The sequence below is a fragment of the Leuciscus leuciscus genome (assembly GCF_965113295.1).
Source record: "Leuciscus leuciscus genome assembly, chromosome: 17".
Classification (NCBI taxonomy): Eukaryota; Metazoa; Chordata; class Actinopteri; order Cypriniformes; family Leuciscidae; genus Leuciscus; species Leuciscus leuciscus.
This window is the reverse complement of record NC_138741.1, coordinates 26,944,602-26,967,769: the sequence shown is the minus strand read 5'-3', so window position 1 is coordinate 26,967,769 and position 23,168 is coordinate 26,944,602. Positions and strand designations below refer to the sequence as shown.

Below are 23,168 nucleotides of genomic sequence, written 5' to 3'. Positions count from 1 at the left end.
CCACTGTGCAGGCTGGTGGTGGTGGTGTAATGGTGTGGGGGATGTTTTTTTGGCACACTTTAAGCCCCTTAGTGCCAATTGGGCATCGTTTAAATGCCACGGCCTACCTGAGCATTGTTTCTGACCATGTCCATCCCTTTATGACCACCATGTACCCATCCTCTGATGGCTACTTCCAGCAGGATAATGCACCATGTCACAAAGCTCGAATCATTTCAAATTGGTTTCTTGAACATGACAATGAGTTCACTGTACTAAAATGGCCCCCACAGTCACCAGATCTCAACCCAATAGAGCATCTTTGGGATGTGGTGGAACGGGAGCTTCGTGCCCTGGATGTGCATCCCACAAATCTCCATCAACTGCAAGATGCTATCCTATCAATATGGGCCAACATTTCTAAAGAATGCTTTCAGCACCTTGTTGAATCAATGCCACGTACAATTAAGGCAGTTCTGAAGGCGAAAGGGGGTCAAACACAGTATTAGTACGGTGTTCCTAATAATCCTTTAGGTGAGTATATGTATATATATATATATATATATATATATATATATATATTTCATGGGGACTTTAATGCTTAATTTTATTTTAAATGAATGCTTGTGTTGGTTTATTTCATAGTCACATTTTTGTTTCTTTTTTAGTTTGTGTGATTATAATTGAGGAATTAATTGAGGATGTATGTTCCAATAGAATATTAATTCAGTTTAAATATAAGCAAGACCTATGAATTTAAGATTGGTAAACAACCAATGTGGAGATTGCTCAGTTTATTTTTGTTGTTTATTAGGGGCCAATCACCAAAGGTGCGGTGGCACCTATTCTATCCATTGTATTATTATGCTTCCGCTTCTTCTTCCGCTCTGGAAGTCTATGGCAGCCCATAGAACTGCTAGCAGGAAAGTTATGAAATTTGGCACACTGATAGAAGATAGTCTGAACTGTCATCATTGCAAATTTGCCTCTACCTGTCTCTAACTCAATCCCTCTAGCGCCACCAACTGCCCGAAGTTTCACTCATGTTTATGCTAATAACTTTTGAATCATAAGGGCTAGAAACAAATTTCCTCTGACTCCTTAGCTCAAGACAATTCGACTGCACCATATGACGTCATTTTTCGTCATGAAAATTCTCCTAGTCCGTTACTCTGATTTTTATGAAAATCAAATCAGATCATCTTCAGACTATGCTGGCAAAAAGTTATCAAAATCTTTTTGATAAACCCAACCGTTATCGAATAACACGAAAATGAAATTGACGTAGAGCACCCCAAATTGGACACAAGGCTGTATCTCCGCAACGCTTTATCGTATTCAGACCAAACTTGGTACATGTCATCACAAGCATGACTTGAGGCCACATGCTGCGTTTTAGCACAGAGCCACCTACTGGTCCATAGAAAAATTACTATTTTTGGCTATAGCTTCTGAACGGTTTGTCCAATCATAAAAGTGGTCTCTTTAGATTCAGGGCGTCATGCCGAATCAAATGATATCCAATTTTTCCATATCGACCATTTTAGGTGTTGGCCATTTAGAATTTTATGAACGCATGGACATATCGTTATGAAACTCGGTATGGGTCATCAGTATGATGCCCGAAGGAGCCTGAGAAATTTCAAACCAGCGCCACATAGTGGTTAAATTAAATTTTCAAATGCTTATAACTCTGGGTGTGGTTGACTTATTTTCACGGGAGTCATCTCCTTAGATTCCTGAATTGAGTCCAATGATACCAAACATGCTAGGTGTAGCGTTGTGAGTTAGTGCTTAAAAAACATTTGCCAATATCTTCAAAACCATTAGGCCGATCAAGACAAAACCACCATAGGAAGTTCGAAAACATAGGTCTATACGCTCATGTATCGGCTCACTCTGAGGACACGTAAAAAAATGGTAGGATTGTGCCTCTTGTTGGTGCAATAATAGAACAAAACATGAAATTGCCATTGACTTCAATACAGTATTGTGATATAAAATGCTATACTTAACGAATGCATTGTTGTAACACTCAGTATGTGCCATTAGCACCATGCCCTGAAGGTACTCAAAAGATTGAGACAGTGCCACCTTTTGGTCAAAAGTTTTAACAAAATTTCCAAAAATGCTAATAACTTTTCAAGAAATGCCTATTGTAATGACACTGGTCTTAATAGATTCCTTGTGTCACGCCGAGAACATAGATACCAAGTTTGCCGTATTTGGCCAAACTTCCTGTCCGCCATCTTGATTTTCATTTAGTACCTACTTTTCAAACTCCACCTAGACCGTTTGTCCGATTTTCACCAAAATCAAATCGTATCATCTCCAGACTGTGCCGACTAAAAGTTATGGATTTCGTGTTGATAGTCAAAACCATTTTCTTATACCGCAGCAGAAAAGTTGAGGCATGATGCCAGAAGGACTATTCAGGCTTTAACTCTGTAATGCCTTTATATATTGACACCAAACTTTGTATGTGTCATTATCACTTCACTCTGACCACATCACATCAATTTCATAACTGTGGCACCTATTGGTCGAAAGTGATAATCCATTAAATCATATTTTTTGTTACTGTATATTATTATTATTCAGCTATTTGCCTAAAATCATCTTAAAATGTCTTTAATTGCTCCTTGCTGCAGTTGGTCTGACACTCCCAGCCATGTTGGCATGTCTTATCGTCGTCTTGCGCTTGGCCCTGATAATTGCTGCTTGCAGCTATATTTTTTTTATTTGTTTCTGTTTGTTTGTTTTAAAAAAATCATTTGATTAACAACATGTTTTTAAATTAGTAGTAGTTTTCATTTTAGTTTTAGGGTACAATAATAATATGGTTTCAAATAAACATTTTAATTGCAAAAGATTTATTAGTGGTGCTTCCTAAGGCTCATACTTGGGCTTAGTGATTTGAAAGTGTTTAACTGCACTGTTTATGCTGTGGACATGAATGATACCTTACTAAATCATGCTACTTATTGAGTGATCAAACTTACAATTTTCACTTGGTGGTTGATTAAATAGTGGCTAGAAACTCATAGACTTGCATTGAAGGAGCTCTTTTGAACCACTTGAGCCTGCAAGCAATCACCACTCAAAAAAACTAGTTTTAATCTGCAAACGTCCATATCAAACCACACAGAACTGCTTAGCACAGCTTGAGAAAAGGCTGTTTTTATTGTCATGGGTGCTTTTCATGATCCAGTGATCCACGTCTGGAGCCTCTGGATTTTAATCTGCCTCTAAAGAGAAATTGCAGTCGCGATATACAGCTGTAGCCAACATGCATCTGAATCCTCATAAAGCAATCAGAAAACAGACAAGGCAATGCAAGTGCTGACAAACCATTCACAGCTGACTTACTGTACAGACCCACTGTGTATTCGAAGTTTATTTGCAGATGAAAGGGAGAAGAAACAGGCTCTTATTCAGTGAAGTCTGGGATCGTCTCTGGCATGGAATATTCAAAAGACAAATAGTGCAATGTAAAGTTTTACTGCACCCCATTTATCACAAGGGCAGTTCTGTGTCTGTATGCTTCCTTATGCATTTCCATTTCCTGTTGGAGAGCACATATGGCCTCTGTTTCTTGTTTCAGTGTGTGTGTGTGTGTGTGTGTGTGTGTGTGTGTGTGTGTGTGTGTGTGTGTGTGTGTGTGTGTGTGTGTGTGTGTGTGTGTGTGTGTGTGTGTGTGTGTGTGTGTGTGTGTGTGTGTGTGTGTGTGTGTGTGTGTGTGTGTGTGTGTGTGTGTGTGTGTGTGTGTGTGTGTAATTGTTTTCTTTCCTCATTTATTTTTTGCATGATTTCTTTTTTAGGATTGGTCTCAAAATCCAGTGTGATCTGAAATTATTCAGGCTGTTTTCCCCCAAACATATTCCAATGTTTTCTGCAGAGATTTGCTGCGTTTACTTTAGTGTACGTGTCATTTGTTTCGCCGTTCAGCGTGGTGACATCTCAGACCCGCGTCCGAGCTTTTCTTGCCGAGGAATCCTTTTTCATTATTGCGGGATTAAATATTGATCACAGATTTAAGTGTCTGTAACAGCGGCTTGTGTATAATGCATTGAGAGCACTGTCTCGGAGGAATGCATCACAGAAACTCGAAATTATTTACTTCAGAACCGACTTCACTTTTACATGTGCTAGATGAAGATATTAGGACATTAAATTTGTTCAAATTAATCACAGTTAATGGGATATATAAGCCATTAGTATTTACTTCCATCTTTAGTTTGTTTCATAATTAATAGCACTAATTTAAAATGTTAAATGGTTTCTGAAAGGACTGTGCTTTTGTCTGAATCTCTGTTCAATCGCCATAGGGCGGCATTGAAAAATCACTACCCTCTATCTCAATATGGAGCCATCCAGTTGTCCAATTAGCACAGAGCTGTTTGAATTATACATAATTATTAATGTACAGAGCAAAGCCTTCATCTGTCAGACTCGGGCCAGGACGACCCTGTTCCTCACGCCAGTCTTGAGATGGTGGTAAAGCCTGAGAGACCAGCAGCCCACATGCTTAATCTTGATTTATTCGTACAGTAAACGCCTGACGTCCTGAATTGGTACTAATATTTATATAAATGTAAATTGAGGAATATTAGCCAGAGTACTCCAGCTTTCCTATGGGCCTATAAGTCATACGCTGAGCGTGTCGAGTGCGTGTGGTCTGTGTACCGTGAGGATTGCGGACGAGGACCTCCAGACCTGCCAGGTGGTTATTGATGGTCAACATTCTCGGCGTGAGGAGTGTAATACTTTTAAAATCTCATCATTTACTCCCAGACACATTCATTCCCAAAGGTTTCATCAAGAAAATTAATCCCAGGGCCTTTCAGACCATAAATTTACCCCCGTCCCACACAAATATTTTCCTTTCAAAAAGTCATCTCAGATATTGTGAGTTTTATACGAGAAGCCGATTTTAAAGCGTCTTAAATGGCACAAGAGGTTTTATTTTAAGTAAGTTTTGGCACACTAGAGGTTAAAAAAAACAACTGCATTTTGCAGAAGAACATTGTTTTGGTTGTGCTTCAGTTCTGTGTGAATGTGTGGATGAATATGGATCTTTCTCATATCTAAAAAAAGAGAGAGATTATCCTACTGCTCATAAAATATTCACTACTGAGCTTAAGAGATATAACCAGTTTAGATGGAAAGGATCTCAAGCGGTCTGGCTGAAGATGTTATTGTAGCTATAAACATTAATAGATGCGGTACTTCCTTGAAAAGAAATTCCAGCACAGCTTTACAACAGCCATAATGAAATGAGCCTTCACAATAGATAATGCTTTACAATGAACTCTGTTAGAGAGCTATATATGGCAATTTATCTGTTCAATTAAATACCTTACTCACCAGCTGAGTAATTAAAACACTATCTCCTTTTACAACATTTGAAATCCCTCGGTTCTCACCGTCTCCGAAAAGCCAAGCCAATGTTGATTCTTGTTTTATTACGAGCTCTGTCGCGTTCTCTTTTGTGCCAGCGGACGCTTCTCTATTCGGCATTGTTTTAAAACGGGTGATTCACCAGAAGTTCGAGATTTATCTGTTCCATGTCAGTTTTTCTTCCTCGTTGTGACGACTGATCCACGCCAGTCCCACGTGTCAAAGTAACTTTTCTCTATTTACGGATATGACGGGACACGCACGGATGAGGGACGCAAGTACGCAAGTTTGCGCGAAAAGCATCCCGCTAGGTCTAAAATATAAACACTTTTATTCACCATAGTGAATCAGGGTGAGATAAAAAAACATTTTTGAAGAAGGATTGACTCATTATGTATTGACTCATTGATGTCTTGACTTATTATTTAAATTGTGTTCATTGTGAACCAAAAAAAAAAGTTAAATAGTGTACCTTTAAACTCCACAAGAGAATAAAGAGGATGTCTGTGGAATTGTCTAGATTTTAAGTTTTTTTTTTTTTTTTTTTTATTGTCCCACTTGGATTGATGAGTAAGGGAATTCAGATACACAACACAAAAACAAAAGTTCCAGTGTGTGGAGTGTTGTGCTGTTGCTGGAACACAGGTGCATTGTGGGGATGTAGGTTTAAGTCGAGCACATAAGACTCTCTCGACACACACTGCAGATTCCCTTAATCTCATGGATTGGATGATATTGATGATTTAGCAGATCTGCCCATGTTCCTACAGCCACAGTGGGCTCTGCTGGACTGCAGACATGGCAGCACTAGAAACTCAGATGTGAACAAAACAACAGGTTTTTGACATGCAGCAAATCTTCTTTTGAGGTGTTTCAAATCTGCGTTCAAATAGACTATTTAATCTAGCACAGAGGTAACATACAGTAAATGTATTTACACTTTACCCTGGTAGACAGTGTATCAGACACCTGAATGCTGATTGTTGATTCTTGTGCATCATTGTAGTGATAGATTAGGCGCTGAGAAATATGTTTTACAGGAACCGTATTGCCAAAATGTCAATATGATGTGTGCATTTATGTGGAAGATTTACAATTTTGGAGCATTTCTTTAAATAGATATTAAAACAACATTCAATGGACTTTTTTTTTTTTTTGACTGAGCGTCTATTTACACCAAGTGCAAGAGCCTGCCTTGTTGGCAGAGGCTATTTACAGTAACTCCGCCCACCAGTGCCTGATTGAGCCAGACAAAATTACAAAAGAAATCCTGCAGATAACAGGATCAGTGGTGTGGAGAACAAAGCGGGTGGCATTAGCTTTTGACGTGACTGACCCGAGTTCGAATCAGCATTTTTCCAAACTGATTTTTCTCCCTTTTACCATCACATATCAGCTCGGAGAGACGTTTATTTTAAATGTGTAAAAAGTGGACATAAAATGCCTAATGGGTATTTAGTAGTGGGACGGAAGTGTTAGGAAGGCATTAGGGATAGGGACGAGTAATGTCCCAATAAGCAGCATCCATTTATGATTTTAACTAATATAATCATATACACTGAATATGTTGTTATCATTGAACACTGTTTAATAATATACTACAATACACAGAGTGCAAATAGTATCTGCCACTATTTACACTTGCAAATAGCATCTAGCTGCTATTTAAGAAAATGCTGCTATGTCCCTTACTGTAAATAGCATTTAATGTTATAACTTAGCATAATAGCATAACATAGACTTCCTTTATTGATCGCTATGGGGAAATTAAGGACAAAGCACTTAGTGCAATTTGTTTTTTTGCTATCTACACTGTAAATAGCATTTATCAGTATTTGTTGCGCTCTATCAAATGTTGGCTGGCAAAGCAAAGGCCTTTTGTGTTCGATGAACATATACTTAAAATTGGTTTAAAATGAATGAATTACATGATATGCTAATTAATTTCTCAAATTAATCAGTTGATGAAATATATATCAATTTACTTCGTCTCATTCTTCCCATTCTTTGTTATTGTTCAGTGGCACGAGGGGAATCCTGAAATTTAGCGTAATGTTCAGGCAGGAGTGTGTGTCTGTCGCAAAGGTTTTACTGTATAATTCATATTCCTGTCATTATCAGCAAAGCGAGGTCGCTGAGGGCACGTGGTAAGTGACCTCTCTCCGTCCAAGCCCCGCACGAAAAAAAAAAATGACGGCGTATCTTAGAGCCTGTCTCATTCTTAATGAAAACGGTGAGATGCAACGGCCTCTGATCTTGTGTTTTAGTCAAATAGAACTCTACGCTTGACTGACAGCTCTGATCTAAAGCATTTAAGTGCAAGTTTTGATCTCTCTGCCTTTGATTAAAACTAATGAGCTCATTTAATTCAAAATGGGAATTTCTGATAAGAGAAATAAGGTTGATGTGATTGGATTAGAGAGGCGAATTAAACTCTTAGAGCTGAAGTTTGTGCTTATATAGTGTATTAAAAAGCTGTTGGCATATTCTTGTGTGTTAGATGATGAGAAAAATTTCATAGTAATTCATATTTAATCAGAAGAAATGAAATGACTAAATATAACATGGCTCTGCCTTTTCCCTAGAGTGATAAAGGACTAGTTAGATTTTAAATGACATTTAATTCATGTTCTCAGAGAGAGAGAGAGAGAGAGAGAATGGGAAATACAGCAGTCCACACCCACAACCATTTTAGGGTGTCTCTTTAACTACACTTTTATGTCCCAGGGGTTGATTTTATTAAGACAGATTTTGTTCATGTTTTTGTTATTTTCCAAATGCCTGTTATATTGGCTACACACTCTATCCAAGAGACAGATCTTAAACTATGAACATTTCATCATAAAATATAAGTACATTTTATTACTATGATTGATGTTAAATTAATATACACAATTACAGTATTTATTGTTTTCAATATTTCAATATTTATATTATATTTATTGAAAATGATTACAGTGATTTCAATAACACATTTTTACACAAATTATGATTATAATTATGGCACACAGTTTGTCCCCTTATAAAATTTCACTAAAACATTGTTTCAAATGTTTTGAAATCCACCAAATTCATTACCACAACAAAATGCTATTATACATTATTCGGGAACTAATTTAGTTGAAAATGTGTGTATTATGCCTTGTGATGCATGTATGTCTACTGTTGGACATTGTTTTAGACAAATTAAATGGTGAGTATATACAGAACTTGTCAAAAGTTTGGAAACATTATAATTTTCCTTTCCATTATAATTAATACGTTTCCTATGCTCACCAAGGCTGCATACACAATAGTATATGTACATTTGCATATTGTGAAATATTATTACAATTTATAATAATTGTTTTCTATTGAATATGTTTAAAAATGTAATTTATTCCTGTGATGACAAAGCTGAATTTACAGAATTATTATTACTTTTCTGTCACATGACCTTCTGCCTTGCATATCTAAATGTAAAAATAATAACAGCCTGATAAAACATACAATCTTACCTTTTAATATCCAAATGAGTTTAACTGATTATTATTTTTTTTTTTTTTTTTTTTTTTTTTGAAAAATTGTAACTGCTTTGGCTCTGAGAGCCCAATATAATAGTCTATGATGTTAGACTGTTTTACAAAGTACAACTGCTGTCCAGGTGGATTTAGAGACAGGACCTCTTTGATTGAATTTAAACATTTGTGGTAACAATTTTTTTTTTTTCTACAAGATCAAAAGCGGCAGTGAAAACATTTATAATGTTACAAAAGATTTATATTTAATGTTTTAATAAATTTCATAAATAAATTTAATAAATGCAAAAAAAATTGTTTATTGAACTTTCTATTCATCAAAGAATCCTGAAAAAAGTATCATTATTTCCACAAAAATGTTAAACAGCAAAAAAAAAAAAATATATATATATATATATATATATATATATATATATATATATATATATATATATAATTTTTTTTTATAATAATAATATTTTCTTGAGCAGCAAATCATCATATTAGAATGATTTCTGAAGGATCATTTGACACTGAAGACTTGAGTAATGAAGACCTGAAGACTTTCAGCTTTGATCACAGTAATCCATTTTAAAATATGTTCAAATAGAAAACCATTCAAAAAATGTGTCATCATATTTTGCAATATTACTCTTTTTTTGGGGGGGGGGTGAAATAAATGCAGCCTTGGTGAGCATAATTAATTAATAATTCTTTCTAAAACATTAAAACATTGTAATGTTTTCAAACTTTTGACAGGTACTATAAATATAACTAGTGAGAGTGTGGAAAGTTTGTTTTAATAGAGTTTATTTTCTCCGGGCTGGACCTCTGATGTCTGTTTGTATAATGTTGAATGTCAAAACTAGTTAAAATGTGCAATTAATTTGGCTCTAATCAAGCGTGTTACAGCAAATTAGCAGAACCTCCATTGTTCGCCAGGTGTCCTTGTGTTAAGATCAAGGCTAGAATTTTTTTTTTTTTTTTTTATCTGGTAAGAGATGTATTATAGTATAAGAAATATTTTGTTTGGTTGGCTGTCATTGAAAATTCTTTATTGTAATATATTTTCTATATTTTTATTTTTTGTGAAGCAAATGTGAGTGGTGTTTGCACATGCACAGCTCAGCAATACAATGCTAGGGTGTTGCGGGGTGAATTCTTATTAAACCAAGTTTGTTAGATTGCTCTCTTCTTAATTTTCCCATTTCCTAATTTACACATTCCTATGAAGGCAAATACATCTAACACCAGCTTGGGGAGGTTTATTCATTTGCCATGTAGTGTTTAAAGCAATTATGTTAGTCAAGGCTCCGCTTCATGCTATTAGTAAATACAATTAAAACATTGTCAAAGTTTGATTAGCACCTTCCCCCTTATCAGGTTGTGCTGTTTCATTAACTGTCTACCAAGAGATGATAGAAACTCAATGAGAAGATGTTGCACATCATACTCACTAAAGCAGTCTGATATCTCTGCGTCTCTGTGAGTTGTGTATAGTTTCAGTGTTGTAATAGGGTGTTTGTTGTTTGTTTCCGCAGTGGAGTCGAGCAGCCCTAGTCTTCTGTCGCCGGATAACACTCTAGAACGTTCCTTCTTTATCCGAATGAAGTCCACACTCACCAAGAGAGGCGTCCACATCAAGTCCTCTGGATACAAGGTAAAACTGGTCGTCATGTTCTAAAAGAAATGAAAACTCACTTCAGTCTTGTATCATATCGTGTGTCATAATTAGTGGTGGAAATTGTATACATGTCACGGCCATGCAGAAAATTCTGACAATATTTTACGCTTTGAGATAATCAGCAGCGGGCAATAACTGACAGTAAAGACATTTATAATGTTTAAAAAAAGATTTGTATTTCAAATTATATTATATTATATTATATTATATTATATTATATTATATTATATTATATTATATTATATTATATTATATGTGACCCTTGACCACAAAACCATTCACTCACAAAAATAAATGTTTTATATATTTACGGTGGAAATTTACAAAATATCTTCATGGAACATGATGTGTACTTAATATCCTCATGATTTTTGGCATAAAAGAAAAATCGATCATTTTGACCCATACAGTGTATTGTTGGCTATTTGCCACAAATATACCCGTGCGACTTGTGACTGGTTTTGTGATCCAGGGTCACATATTATATTCTTAAAATATATATATTAAAGACCCAAAACTTTAGAACGGTAATGTATGTTGGCATGATTTATAATAGTGTACTACTGTAATAATGCGCAAGGGCATTCAGGACACTGTTATTAGAGGCTCCTTTTGTGCTGCTTAAGGCTATGTTCACACTTAGCGTCTTTTTTGACAAGAAAAAGTTGACAACGGCGTTTTTTTAGCAAAAAAAAAACGCTGGCAGCGTTCGGTTACAAATAGCAGCCGAGCGCGTCTTTTGTTGCTATAACAAGAGCTGGAACAGTAGCCTAGTGCTGTGTGATGCAAAAAAATGTCGAGAAAGAGAAAGTTGGCTCTTGCGTTGGCTTTTGAAGTTACCGGGGAGGAGAATGTCGGTTCACAAAGACGTTTGTGGGTGCACGACAGACAGTTGTTCTTGTTGTTATGGAAACGACAGGTCTCGCTACTCGCTTGTCATTGGTCAGCTGTCAAAAAGGCGCTTGACGTAGGGCGTTCTTTTCAGAAAAGTTGAACTTTTTTCATCTTAAAAAGACGCTCTGAGCTGCAGAAAAAGACGCCGGCGGTGGCGTCTAAAAAAGCGCTCAGGACTTTTTTGAAAAAACTGTTCACTCCATAGGGTTATAATGTAGAACAGACGCTGGCAGTTTGAAAAAAGACGCTAAGTGTGAACATAGCCTAATGCTGCAATCATAGCCAATACCACTGATAAACACTGATACCACTGATGTTGTCAAAAATATCGATATTTCAATACTGATATGGAAATATCTTAAATGATTCCAATTCTCCTTTTCGTTAGTATCAATACACCGATACCAGATGCGTGTTCTCGCTCTCTCTTCTCTCCGGCGGGCGAATTGACACACACCCGTCTCCTCTCTCTCATTCGCACCAGTTGAATAGTGTTGGGTGTCAGGTCCTGAATATCAGCGCAGGGTTGCGGGTATTGCACATCATTTTACTCGCGCTCACAACAAAAGCATGTGCACTACTATATAAAGCCGCCCCTCAAACAGCTCACGAGTACCAAATGTACCTCTTCTTCATGGCTTATTGCTACACAAAATTGTCAAAATGCCCTTCTCGGAGAGCATTCAGGTGAACACAGTCAGTGTGTTAGAATGTAAATAGTTGAAAAAGAAATCGCATGTTGTGAAGAGTATATTGGATCTGTGCACAGCCTAATAAACCTGCCATGTTAATCAAAGGACAAAAGACAAAGAGAAAATCACTAACTACTCTTGACTGAATAACTTTTGTAACTTTAATTGTAAACATAAATCTGTATTTGAAAACTATCCAGTGTTATTTTAGATTTGATTACTTTCATTACTGTAGTATTTCTTGCCTGAATATACTGTTAGACCCACCTGAAAAACTTAAAGCCATGTTTATTTAATTTGTCTCTTTATTCTATTGTATTTATTCTATTGTATTTACTACTGATGGTTTACTTCAGTTCAAAGTTTCAAATATAGCCTCCCTGTGCTGTGTATAAGCTATTGAAAAAACATTACACAAATTATCAAAGAATTATGAGATGATCATAAAAATGTCTGTTTAGCAGTTTTCCGTGGGATCGAAAATGGTATAGAATATCGATATTTTTCATGGTATCATATCAAAGTTAGAAATTCCAGTATCGTGACAACACTACTTCAGTGTCAATCAGTTTGTAAATAGAGAAGTAGATGATTGTTTGGATGTGTCTTTGAGTGAACGACTGAGATCCAAACCCCCCCGCTGCATCCATCTGGACATAGATTGGATGCAAATAAGCGTGAAGTCGGGGAGCGCACTAACCCATAGCATAAATATTCACGCATGCACATTCGCATATATTACCAGCCAGACAAGGACACTTCTTATTGCATTTACTCCAAATTAAGTCAATATTTGTGTTGTTACATAATACAAAAGTATGAATTTTGCATACGGCGCGCCAGCATTAGGTGATAGGTGCGAGGCGGAGGGAAGTGAAGCGTGGCGCGCATCATGGCTGTTTATATCTCCTCTTCACTCTGGAGGTCAAATCAAAGTAAATTCTTCTCCAGCTTAAACCAGTCTTTTCTTTTTTTGCCAAGACGTCTCGGCCCCCGGCTCAGTTAATGCACTCATGTAAAAGCTCTCTATCATTACTTGTGCCGTATCGCATTTCAAAAGCACTCCAGAGAATCCCTAAGAACAGATGAATCTTATTTCTTATGTATACCTATTCTATATTCACCGACCCGGTGACGGGCGGGGGAGAGAAAGAGAGAGAGCATTGTGTGCTGAACCATGAATTATAAAAATTGATCCCTTTGTTATGTTGGCTTGTATTAAATTGAGATATGCTATGCGGCTGCCTCTCGCTGCGGCCGCGGTGAACCCTTGCCATGTCAGTTTGCATTTAGCAGCCTGAGCATATTTAATGTTTTGCCAGAGCTTATGATGTTCTTGCCAAGAGCAATCCTGCAGCAATTCACCGACGAGTCTCTCTTTGTGGCAATTACTTCAAAAGTTGTATTTTCCAACTAACTTTTTGATGCTCCTCGCTTTGGGCTTCAGTAGAATCATTTCCATTTTGTATGCTTTTAATATGACTCAGTGTTTATTTATTGAAAGATCTAGTGTTATACGTAAGTGGAGATGGATGTGTATTCTGGAGGCGGCGTGTGTTTTGTGTGGGCTGGCGCTCTCTGGTGTGCCGCTCTGTTTATGAGAATGCGCGCATGGGTTTGATATCGGCCCTAATTGGACATCACCTTCTGATCGCAGCGTGCTGTGATGTCTTATTGAAGCTCGGCAACAGCTGATGCTCGCTCGTGTCGTGATAATACAGTCATCGAAGACCAGAAACAAACACTCATTTCTCTAAAATACCTATTCAACAAGTTTCGAAACTGTTGCATGCTGTTTTAATGACCAGTTCTTAGTTGAAATATTACATGAAATATTTGTGCTATGAAAAATGGTTGGAAACGTATACAAATATAGAAAAGAAAATGTATATGTTAGATCATCATTTTTTGTATTAAATTAATAGCACTTCTCTCGCCACTCAAAGCGCTGTTCACATTTGGAGGGGGGATTCTTCTCAACCTCCACCATTAAAGGATTAGTTCACCCAAAAAGGAAAATTGTCATTAATTTCTCACCCTCATGTCGTTCCAAACCTGTAAGACTTTTGTTCATCTTCTGAACATAAATTAAGATATTTTTGATGAAATCTGAGAGCTTTCTATCCCTCCATTGACAGCCTAAGCAACTACCACTTTCTGGGGCTTGAAAATGGTAGTTGCTTAATAGAGGGACAGAAAGCTCTTAGATTTCATCAAAAATATCTTCATTTGTGTTCTGAAAAGGAATGAATTCCTTATGGGTTTAAAACGACATGAGGGTGAGTAATTAATAACAAAATTTTCATTTTTGGGTGGATTAACCCTTTAAACCACCTTAAATCTAGAAAACAAAAGGTCATGACTGTTATTTGTCTGCTATTCTGCTTCTAATTCTGGAGAACTTTAGCGAGATAAAAAAATATCATTTTTATTATTCGGACAAAAATTTTGTATTAAAATAAAAACAAAAAATATAAGCCGAATGTAAACTGGGACAGATGTGACATCATTGAACTTTGCAGTCGTTTTTAATTGGCCCCTGATTTGAGATGGCTTTTGAATTATGTGAAGTTCGAACAAACTCTCTCAACTCTAAACCAGGAGAATCACTCCTTTTTAGTGACTGTGGCAGTCCGTCGTTCCTGGGGTTTGGGTTTGCTTGTCCCTCAGCGGAAAACGTACAAAGCATCAAAGAGCCCCACCGGCCTGAGCACTCGGTGACTTCGGGGCCGAGACTGTCTATATGAATGATGCTAATAGCATCTCACCAATCTCTGAGGTGAACCAATGAAAGGATAGTGTCAGAAGTTTAAAACACTACAAAAACAATCCCCTCCAGGTTTCCCTTGGTGATTAAAATGGATGGATCCAAAAAAGAACATTGTTACCAATCTAGTCAATGCATCCTCTGGGCAAAACGTGCTACAAAAGACTTTAAAGCATTACAAACTTTAAAGCCAGAGAAAAAGTAATTAGTTGCTCTGCCTTTATTATCTCTTGATTATTTCAGAAAGAAATTGTGCTTTGTGTTTTTTAATATTTCGTGAACATGTATAACTGCTACAAGATCCTGAGAATCTTGGTTTGGATCTTAGAGTACATAATGGATTAGAGCTTTGTCTGTTTTCTGAGTTCAGCCTGCTTTAAAACGGTTGGCCATTTTTTATACTGGCCATGTTCTCTGATCGGTGTAGAGAAGGACTGCAGAGGTTATTTGACTTCATCTGGTTTATTTTCTTTTATCTTTATACTGTGGTTTGATACTTACTATAGGGTTTGTATGTAATTGAGGGGACGATTGCATCTGATCTGTTCGTAATTTTCCGCTTTGTGTCCTCTTCAAGGTTATCCACGTTACCGGCAGGCTGCGGATAAGAATGGCATTAACACACAGTCGTTCGGTACCCAATCAAATCATGGGCATGGTCGTGGTGGCACACGCACTTCCTCCACCAACCATCAATGAGGTTCGGATCGACTGCCAGATGTTTGTTACACGGGTCAACATGGATCTCAACATCGTCTACTGTGAAAACAGGTAACAATCTTTATATAATACGTTCAGTCCAGTTTTAACTGGCCTTGGCAATTTTTTTTATTTTGCAAAGCTTAAACTGTATGTATTGCCTATTGTGTGCAGTTTGATTTAAGAGATTTATTATCTGCCTTAAAGAATGATAAATGGTGCAAAAAGAATTTCAATTTCAGCTGCTTAGAGTTCAAAATATGACATTGTTGTAGAACTGAAGGATCAGCGGGTGAAGATGTGTTTTGCAAGAGTGGATAATCAGCCACACAGTAATGTTCATGTGCAGTTCATTATAGAGCTGATAGTGATGAGTTCTGCTTAAATGCAATCCCAGAATGACCTTGTTTCAACATCTATCGCTCACTTTAAAAAGCTGGCCAAGAAAAAACCCTCTTTTGTACTTACAAAACATCTGTGGTTCCACTGCTGCCCCATAAAATGAGAACATCTTAATTTGGCCTGGCTTGAAAGGAAATATCATATTAGTTTTATTAGTTTTATTTATATCTCTGGGATTGAAGTCCTCCCAGCGTCTGCTAAAATTTTTACCACTCCCCTGCACTTAACATATTTATGAGAGAATGGAATCGGGCCAAGTCTATAGCGGAGTTATCATCACAGCAAAAGCCTGCTTTAAAATGGAGGTGGATAGAGATCGGTTAGCCGTTTCTTTTTTTTACACTGGCCATGTTCTCTGATCCGTGTAGAGAAGGACTGCAAGTGAGAGTCAAATAATGTCTTGAAATACGCTGCTAATAGTATTTGCCCTACTGAAAGGCATTTTGTATGGTTTTAACCACCTGTTTTTATCCAATTTTCAATACTTCTGTGATAATTGCTTTTAGATTCAGCAAGCAGTTGGTAAAGCTACAGTAGGTCAGAAAATATTACGTCTATAATGAAAACAGGCTGACAGCTTGCCATCACAGATGGAAACCTTTTTAATGAATAAAATCTGGTGCACTATACATTTAGCTTACAGAAGGGCTGGGAAATCAGAATCTCCTTATCAGAAGTTGCGTTTCCATTACCCTTCAAATTGCGCAAATTAAAAATTTGCCCAATGGAAACACATCAATTTCGCAAAAACTCCCATACAGTATATCGCAAAAAAGTTTTTACTTCGAAAAAGCAATATTTCGCAAAACTGCAATGGAAACGTGTTTTTTCCCCCCCGCATTTACAGGTCACCTGGCGTACGTAAAAGTCGATCTTTCTTTAGAGAAGGTGCAGTATGTTTGGACGGAAGACGAGACTTTTTTAATTCATTAAAGACAAAATAATTAAGGTAATACTGGATTCTAAACAACAAAGAAATGCCACAATTTATCCAGACCTTGAAGCAGATAGGAGGGAGAAACACCCAGAAACAGCTCATATGTGCTGCTCCCCAGTATAAGAGGCTTTTCTTGCCATTAATGCTTGGATAACACTTCTACGTCTCCTTCCATTAAAAACAATGGCTAGTGCGGTGGCTGTGATATACATTAACTTAACAACATCCGTTCCCATGATTATTGGAATGACCTATAGAGAGGAAAAAAAAATTGTTTAGCTGCTTAACATCGGTTAATGGAAACGCTGTCATTTCGCAATAATTTTTTTCTCCTTTTTCTTCGCAAAAGTTTGCACAAATCTGTAATGGAAACCAGGCTAGTGAGGTTGACTCGAAACCAATCAGGGCTGCATTTCCCAAAAGCATCGTAAGCCTAAGTAGATCATAAAACCATTGCCACCAATGGTCTCTACAATCAACTTGGCCCACAATGCTTTTGGGAAACGCAGCCCATGTCATTGCCCTATTTTAATCTGTCATTGACTAGGATATGATAACCCACAGTAATATCTGTTTGGCTTCTTTTTGGTGGACTGCTCAACTCTGCATATTGATGTAGCCATTGGCATTATTGGATCAGAAAAGTGCAGGAATCTGATTGGTTCTGACAAATAGCTAATATATTATTATAATTTGCTGCTGCTTCTAATGTTTAATGGTGATTTGTGGGTGAATATTGAAGTCATCATGAATTGCCAATCACAACACTTTTTCCCGTTATGTGTTGCATTGTAGAAACAAGCTTTTTTCAATAAAAAAAAAAAAAAAAAAGAGTCTTGTTTTGAGTGACTAATGAATCGAACTGCTTAAAAATAGTGGAAAAAACTAAATGGTGTCAATTTTGATTTAACATTGAAATAATCCTTTCCAGAATCAGTGACTACATGGACCTGACACCTGTCGACATCGTAGGGAAAAGATGTTATCACTTCATTCACGCAGAGGACGTGGAAGGCATTCGGCAAAGCCATTTAGACCGTGAGTATCCATCCAATCAATCTGTGCAGCCACCCAACAGTGCCAAAAACTACAGGATGGTTGTTAAAGAGCAAGATTCAGTGTCCTTACATGCTTTAGCGGGACTCATTGATCATTGGTCAATGACATCCTGAGAGCACACCGTGTTACGTGCCAAAGCTGGTGTAATGTGTTCACTGCAGCACTTCAGCGTAATGGGACAGCAGTGTGACAGGCAAGATTATCCATGCTAGCGGTTCTTCTCATAACTGTCCATGAAGAACCGCTTCCCTCTGCCAGACGGGTAGGCGAGCGCACGTCTTCCAAACAAGCCACATATCGCTTGCAAGGCATAGAACGTGGTTGAGAATCTCTGTTCGTTTGACATTATACATCTTACACATTTCACTCCTCCTTTCAGCTTTAGTTGCTCCTCTCAATGCACAGGCGCCACATTTCGAGTGCATTTTATGTCATGTAGTATTCATCTGGGCCGATCCACCACTGCAGAGCTCTTTGAAGGTTCCTCAACCTTTTGCACGCGCTGCTTTCATCGCGCTCGGCAGGAGGGCCGCTGACCGTCTGGAGGAACGTTCATGCTTCTTGAATATCTTAAATCATCTGTTAAGTGTGTTTTGGCAGCACACCTTTTCCGCTCCCCTCCACCACCATGGCAGAAATTCAAAGCGTCATTGAGAGCGGCGTAGCGTTTCATACAGTAAATGTGTGTGCTGCTCTACAGCAGGCAGGTTGCCATTATTTAAGTAGTGAGGGTTGAGGCACAGGAAGAGGAGGAGGAGGGGGATAAATCCCTCGTTTTATTAGGTGTTTGCAGAGGAGGGTGGGTGTCCTTGGGGCTGGCAAGGGAATTTGGAGCTGTCTGATTAGATATTGGGAGTTCAACTGAATTAGAGCGCAATTACCACTGTATTGCACTGTCCCTTTGCCTTAAAAAGCCACCAGATTGGGTCCATTAGACCTTGATTTGAAACCCAGCGGAGGCAGAGGAGAGAGGACTGAAGCCCTGGATTGCATTGATAGCGGAGAGAGAGAAAGAGATGGTGTGAAAGGAGAGAGAGGAATACGCACTAAGTGAGAACTGCACATCCCCAGCTACCCCTGGCTTTCTAACCATCTATTACGCATTAGCGTGACGGCAATCAACATAAATCTAGCCGCACTGCGAATGACCGTTCACGACGCTGCAGGAGAGAGTGGATAGGGATGCCGTTTCTGCATTTTACTTTGCACGTTTATGCTCGCTATGATAAAATGCTAGTTGAAACATTGTTTAAAATTTTTGCTTCCCACGCTGTAATCTACTCATAATTTAAAGAAGAACTTTTTATTTTTATTTTTTACATATTTGTGGGCAAAGAAAAATCATGTTTTGATATCAGCATCTTTGTTCAAATAAATGACCGTTAGATATTTTTTATATATTTTTGTGCGATAAAAGAGCCATATTTATCTAGACCAAAAACAATAAAAAACTGACCCAAACTCAATCTCAATTTGAGCAGATAAAGTTAAACCAAATACTCTACCAATAACTAATACAACTAGAAAATGGTAGATAAATGTGTTGAACTGATTCTGTAAGTTCCTTCAAATGAGAGATACCATAGTTTGAGATGGGGTTTGATTATTGTTAATTATTCCTGCTGTCACACTACTACTTGCTACTTTTAGTTTTATTCCCCAACACAGGTTAAATGCATTATAATGATGTGTGTGTCAGAGCCAGATCTTCAGGTGTCTGCATGAACATGACGCGCGTGACTAAGGAGCAGATACAGTGATCTCCCGCTGATTGCTAATCAGACACTGATATCAGATCACACAGGGCCATCAGATTGGTTAGAGCCAGGGATAAGAGGGATGATGTCAGTCTGGTCAAACCTCTCGACAGATCTGTGCTGCAAATGCAGTGACGTGTGCGGTCCTTTGGCTTGAGTGCATGCATGTGGTTGTGTTCTTAATGCGTTGGGATGTATGATATATTACAGATGCATATTGGAGAGGTCATAGGCCACTGCTCAAGTGTTTAAGGGCCTGAAAGCATTTAGAGCAGATCTGTTCAAATTGAGCACCTTGACCTACAGTTGCTTAAAGAGTTGTTTATGCTCCTTTATAAAATGGGAAGTTCAGACAAGATTCTAATCTTCAAAGTGGTTGAAAAGTCTGGTTTAATGCAAAGTTGCTTGACAACCATAACCTACAGTTGGGCTTATGAACTATATTAATTAGCAGAATAATTGTTATTAATTTAATTCATATCGCTGTTACAGCCATTTTATAAAAGCAATAATTCAAGGTTGTGCATAACAGTGGTTTTAAATAAAAAGTTCTGTCATGAAATTCTAGATGGCGCAGGCTAATAGGTCCTTAACTCAAACTGCTTGCAATCACATGATTCTCTGAAGGGCACAGCTGATTGGTTCCTGCTGTATCAGTAGCCAATGAGCGCACATGTTCAGCCTTCAAATACTTTAGCCGCGTTTCCACCGAAATTACCCGGAACAATTTGTCCCAGGAACTTTTTTCCCAGGAACTTTTTTTGCCCCAGACCGGTTGCTTTCTGCGTTTACACCGCGGTCTAAAGTACCGGGAAGGTAAACTGGGCGCAACTGCTCCTCCCAGTCTGCGACGGACAGTAATCAGTTTTGACCGCCACATTTATAATAAGTATGGAGGAGATTCAAACTGTGCTGCAGTTATGTATTGGTTTACTAACGAGGTAATTAACAAAACAAAATAGACGAGCACTGATACTAAAGCGTGTTCAGAAAGCTCGTATGCGTATAAAATTAGACAACGTATGTTATCAGTTATTGTGAGATGCCTGGGACGAACGCGCAAAAAATACCTCTTTCGCAAATACGCTTAAAAAAAGCCTGAACCCCGTCTATCAATCATAAATAGTGACAGTCTTGTAAATAGTTGTTTGTTACTAACCTCAAATCGCTATTTCAATCCTGTTATAGTAAATTTGTAACATGGTTTGGAATGCCTTGCAATAGATGACAATGTGTAAACATAATGACTTAATAATAAAAGCTGTGGCAGAAAAGAGACGAGCTAAAGCGTGTTCAGTAAGCTCGTAATGCTAACGTTAGATATAAAATTTGTATGTTATCAGCTATTGCGGACATTGACCGTGAGATGGCTGAGACGAACGCGCAGAAAGTTTCCTCTTCCACTAATACCCTTAATAAAGCCTGAAACTCGTCGCCAGTCCACCAGTTTTTTAAATTAAATTCCATATTTGCAGACAGACAACTCTTACTGCATGAAGCCACGACACGAACCGCAATAGATTTTTTATTTATAGATTTTAACCAAAATGCGGTGTGAACACAACCAATCAGCTTGTGCAGCGCACAAGTCCCACCCCTGAAAGTTCCTGAACTTTGAAAAAGTACTACCTCATGAGCAGGGACTATAGGAGGGGGAAATATTTACCCGGAACTTCATTTAGACCCTGGTTCCTGCAGTGTAAACACATCGAGTACCAGCCCAAAGTTCCTAGTTCCTGGGGAAAGTTCCTGCGGTGGAAACGCGGCTTTTGTTAGCGTTTGCTGTAGGCCTAGCGTTTGCTGCATGCTTTCAAAAACCCTCCAACTTCCCCAGCTCCACCTGTATAGATCTGCTACGGTTAATTCACGTGTACAACAGCAGCATGTTTTACACGCTCACAGCAGCGTGTCGTGTATGTACTGGCAAAAGTCCTGTACTTACTCTGATAAACATATCAATCAAAACACTCAGAGTTGTCATGACAGAACTACAGTTAAGGTAAACTCACTGTACTGCACAGTCTCTTGTAGGCTTCTTACTACTTTTAGGACATGCTAAAACATGACCAATCATCTATTTGTTTAACGGCTTAATTTGAGCTTTATAACTGGATGAAATTATCTCTAGTTTACTGAGGGAAAATTAGAAAGCAGACTGTGGTGCTCATGAAGCATTTGAGAGCAGTTGTTTTATATGGGCAGAAATGCATTGTGACAGCTCTGACCTCACCTGTGTCAGCTTCAGAACAGGACCAACACGGCTTAAATTAATAAAAGACACTGTGTTACACGACTACGTATAATACTCACCGCATAAATGCTCCGCGGGTGTGTGTGTGTGTGTGTTTTTACCAGCTGAGAAAGAGCGAGAGAGAGACAGAGGTGGGAAACGATGGCTCACAGAAGTGTGGAGAAACCCCAGGAGACTGAAGCTCTGTGCCTGAAGGCAGACTACAAGAGCCGGTCTCTGAAGAGTAGTTCAAACTGACTTTAATGAAAAACTCCCTTCACTCCTTATTGTGCTTGAAGATAGACTCCACAGCTGCGGAAAAATACACCTGCTCTAACACCCATCGCATGTACCGTTGACAATGTTTCTTCAGTTTTCTTCCATAATGGATTCAGAGTAAATATGAAATATGTTTCTGTATCCATGGATATACTGTATTTACGTCAGCATTGATTCATTTGAATGTTTTGTTGTTGTTTTAATGTAATTCTAATTAGTTTTAGTTGTTTGCACCAGTTTAGCCAAGGTTGTCAACTAGTTTGACTTCTGGTTAGACCAGCATTCTCAACCAGCACATGGCCATAAAAAGCAAGCTTTGACCAGCTAGAAACTGGATTTCGTTTTGGATTTTATAACACTAGGAAATCTTTAAAAGCAGCAGATGATAGCATCTTTACTCGTAGTTATTCTAAATGCCTTGAAAGTGGTCGTAGTCGTAATTTAACTTCTCACCGTTTCTATAAATGGCCAACGTGTTTACTTCCTCTGCTGGTGAAGTTTTGCCATTAAATCCAAAGAATACACGTTAAAAACCTCCAATTCACTTGTCCAGCCAAACCCTGCCTAGGTGCCGCAGATCTGCATGTCTGCTCTCTCATTCATAAAAGGCTTGTCTTTACAATAATACCCCAGTGGACTGCAAGGACTTTTCCATAAAGCAATTTCACGGGTGTAAATTACTTACTTTTATATGACAGTGACACCCTCCACCCCTCCTGCTGGAAGTGAGGCCACGCTGGGTAAAGGGTATCTGAAAGGTAGCTGCTATTATGGAAGGGATCCAAGTGATTTAACAGAACTGAAGGACAGAGGCCCTGGTGCAGAGAGGGATAGAATGAGAAAGAACGGAAGTAGAGAGAGAGAGAGACCGTCCTGCAGGCTTGCCCGAGGC

General features: G+C 38.1%; 1 protein-coding gene across 6 annotated transcripts in view; it reads left to right on the top strand.

Annotated features, from left to right (window-relative positions):
- npas3 (neuronal PAS domain protein 3) overlaps positions 1 to 23,168 on the top strand; it is a 323,145-nt gene that overhangs the window by 292,141 nt on the left and 7,836 nt on the right. For all 6 annotated transcript variants that reach the window (XM_082142316.1, XM_082142315.1, XM_082142314.1 and 3 more), the window contains 3 exons: positions 10,418 to 10,536; positions 15,491 to 15,684; positions 17,883 to 17,989. In XM_082142316.1, the coding sequence (XP_081998442.1) occupies positions 10,418 to 10,536; positions 15,491 to 15,684; positions 17,883 to 17,989 (420 nt within the window). The remainder of the gene's footprint in view (positions 1 to 10,417; positions 10,537 to 15,490; positions 15,685 to 17,882; positions 17,990 to 23,168) is intronic.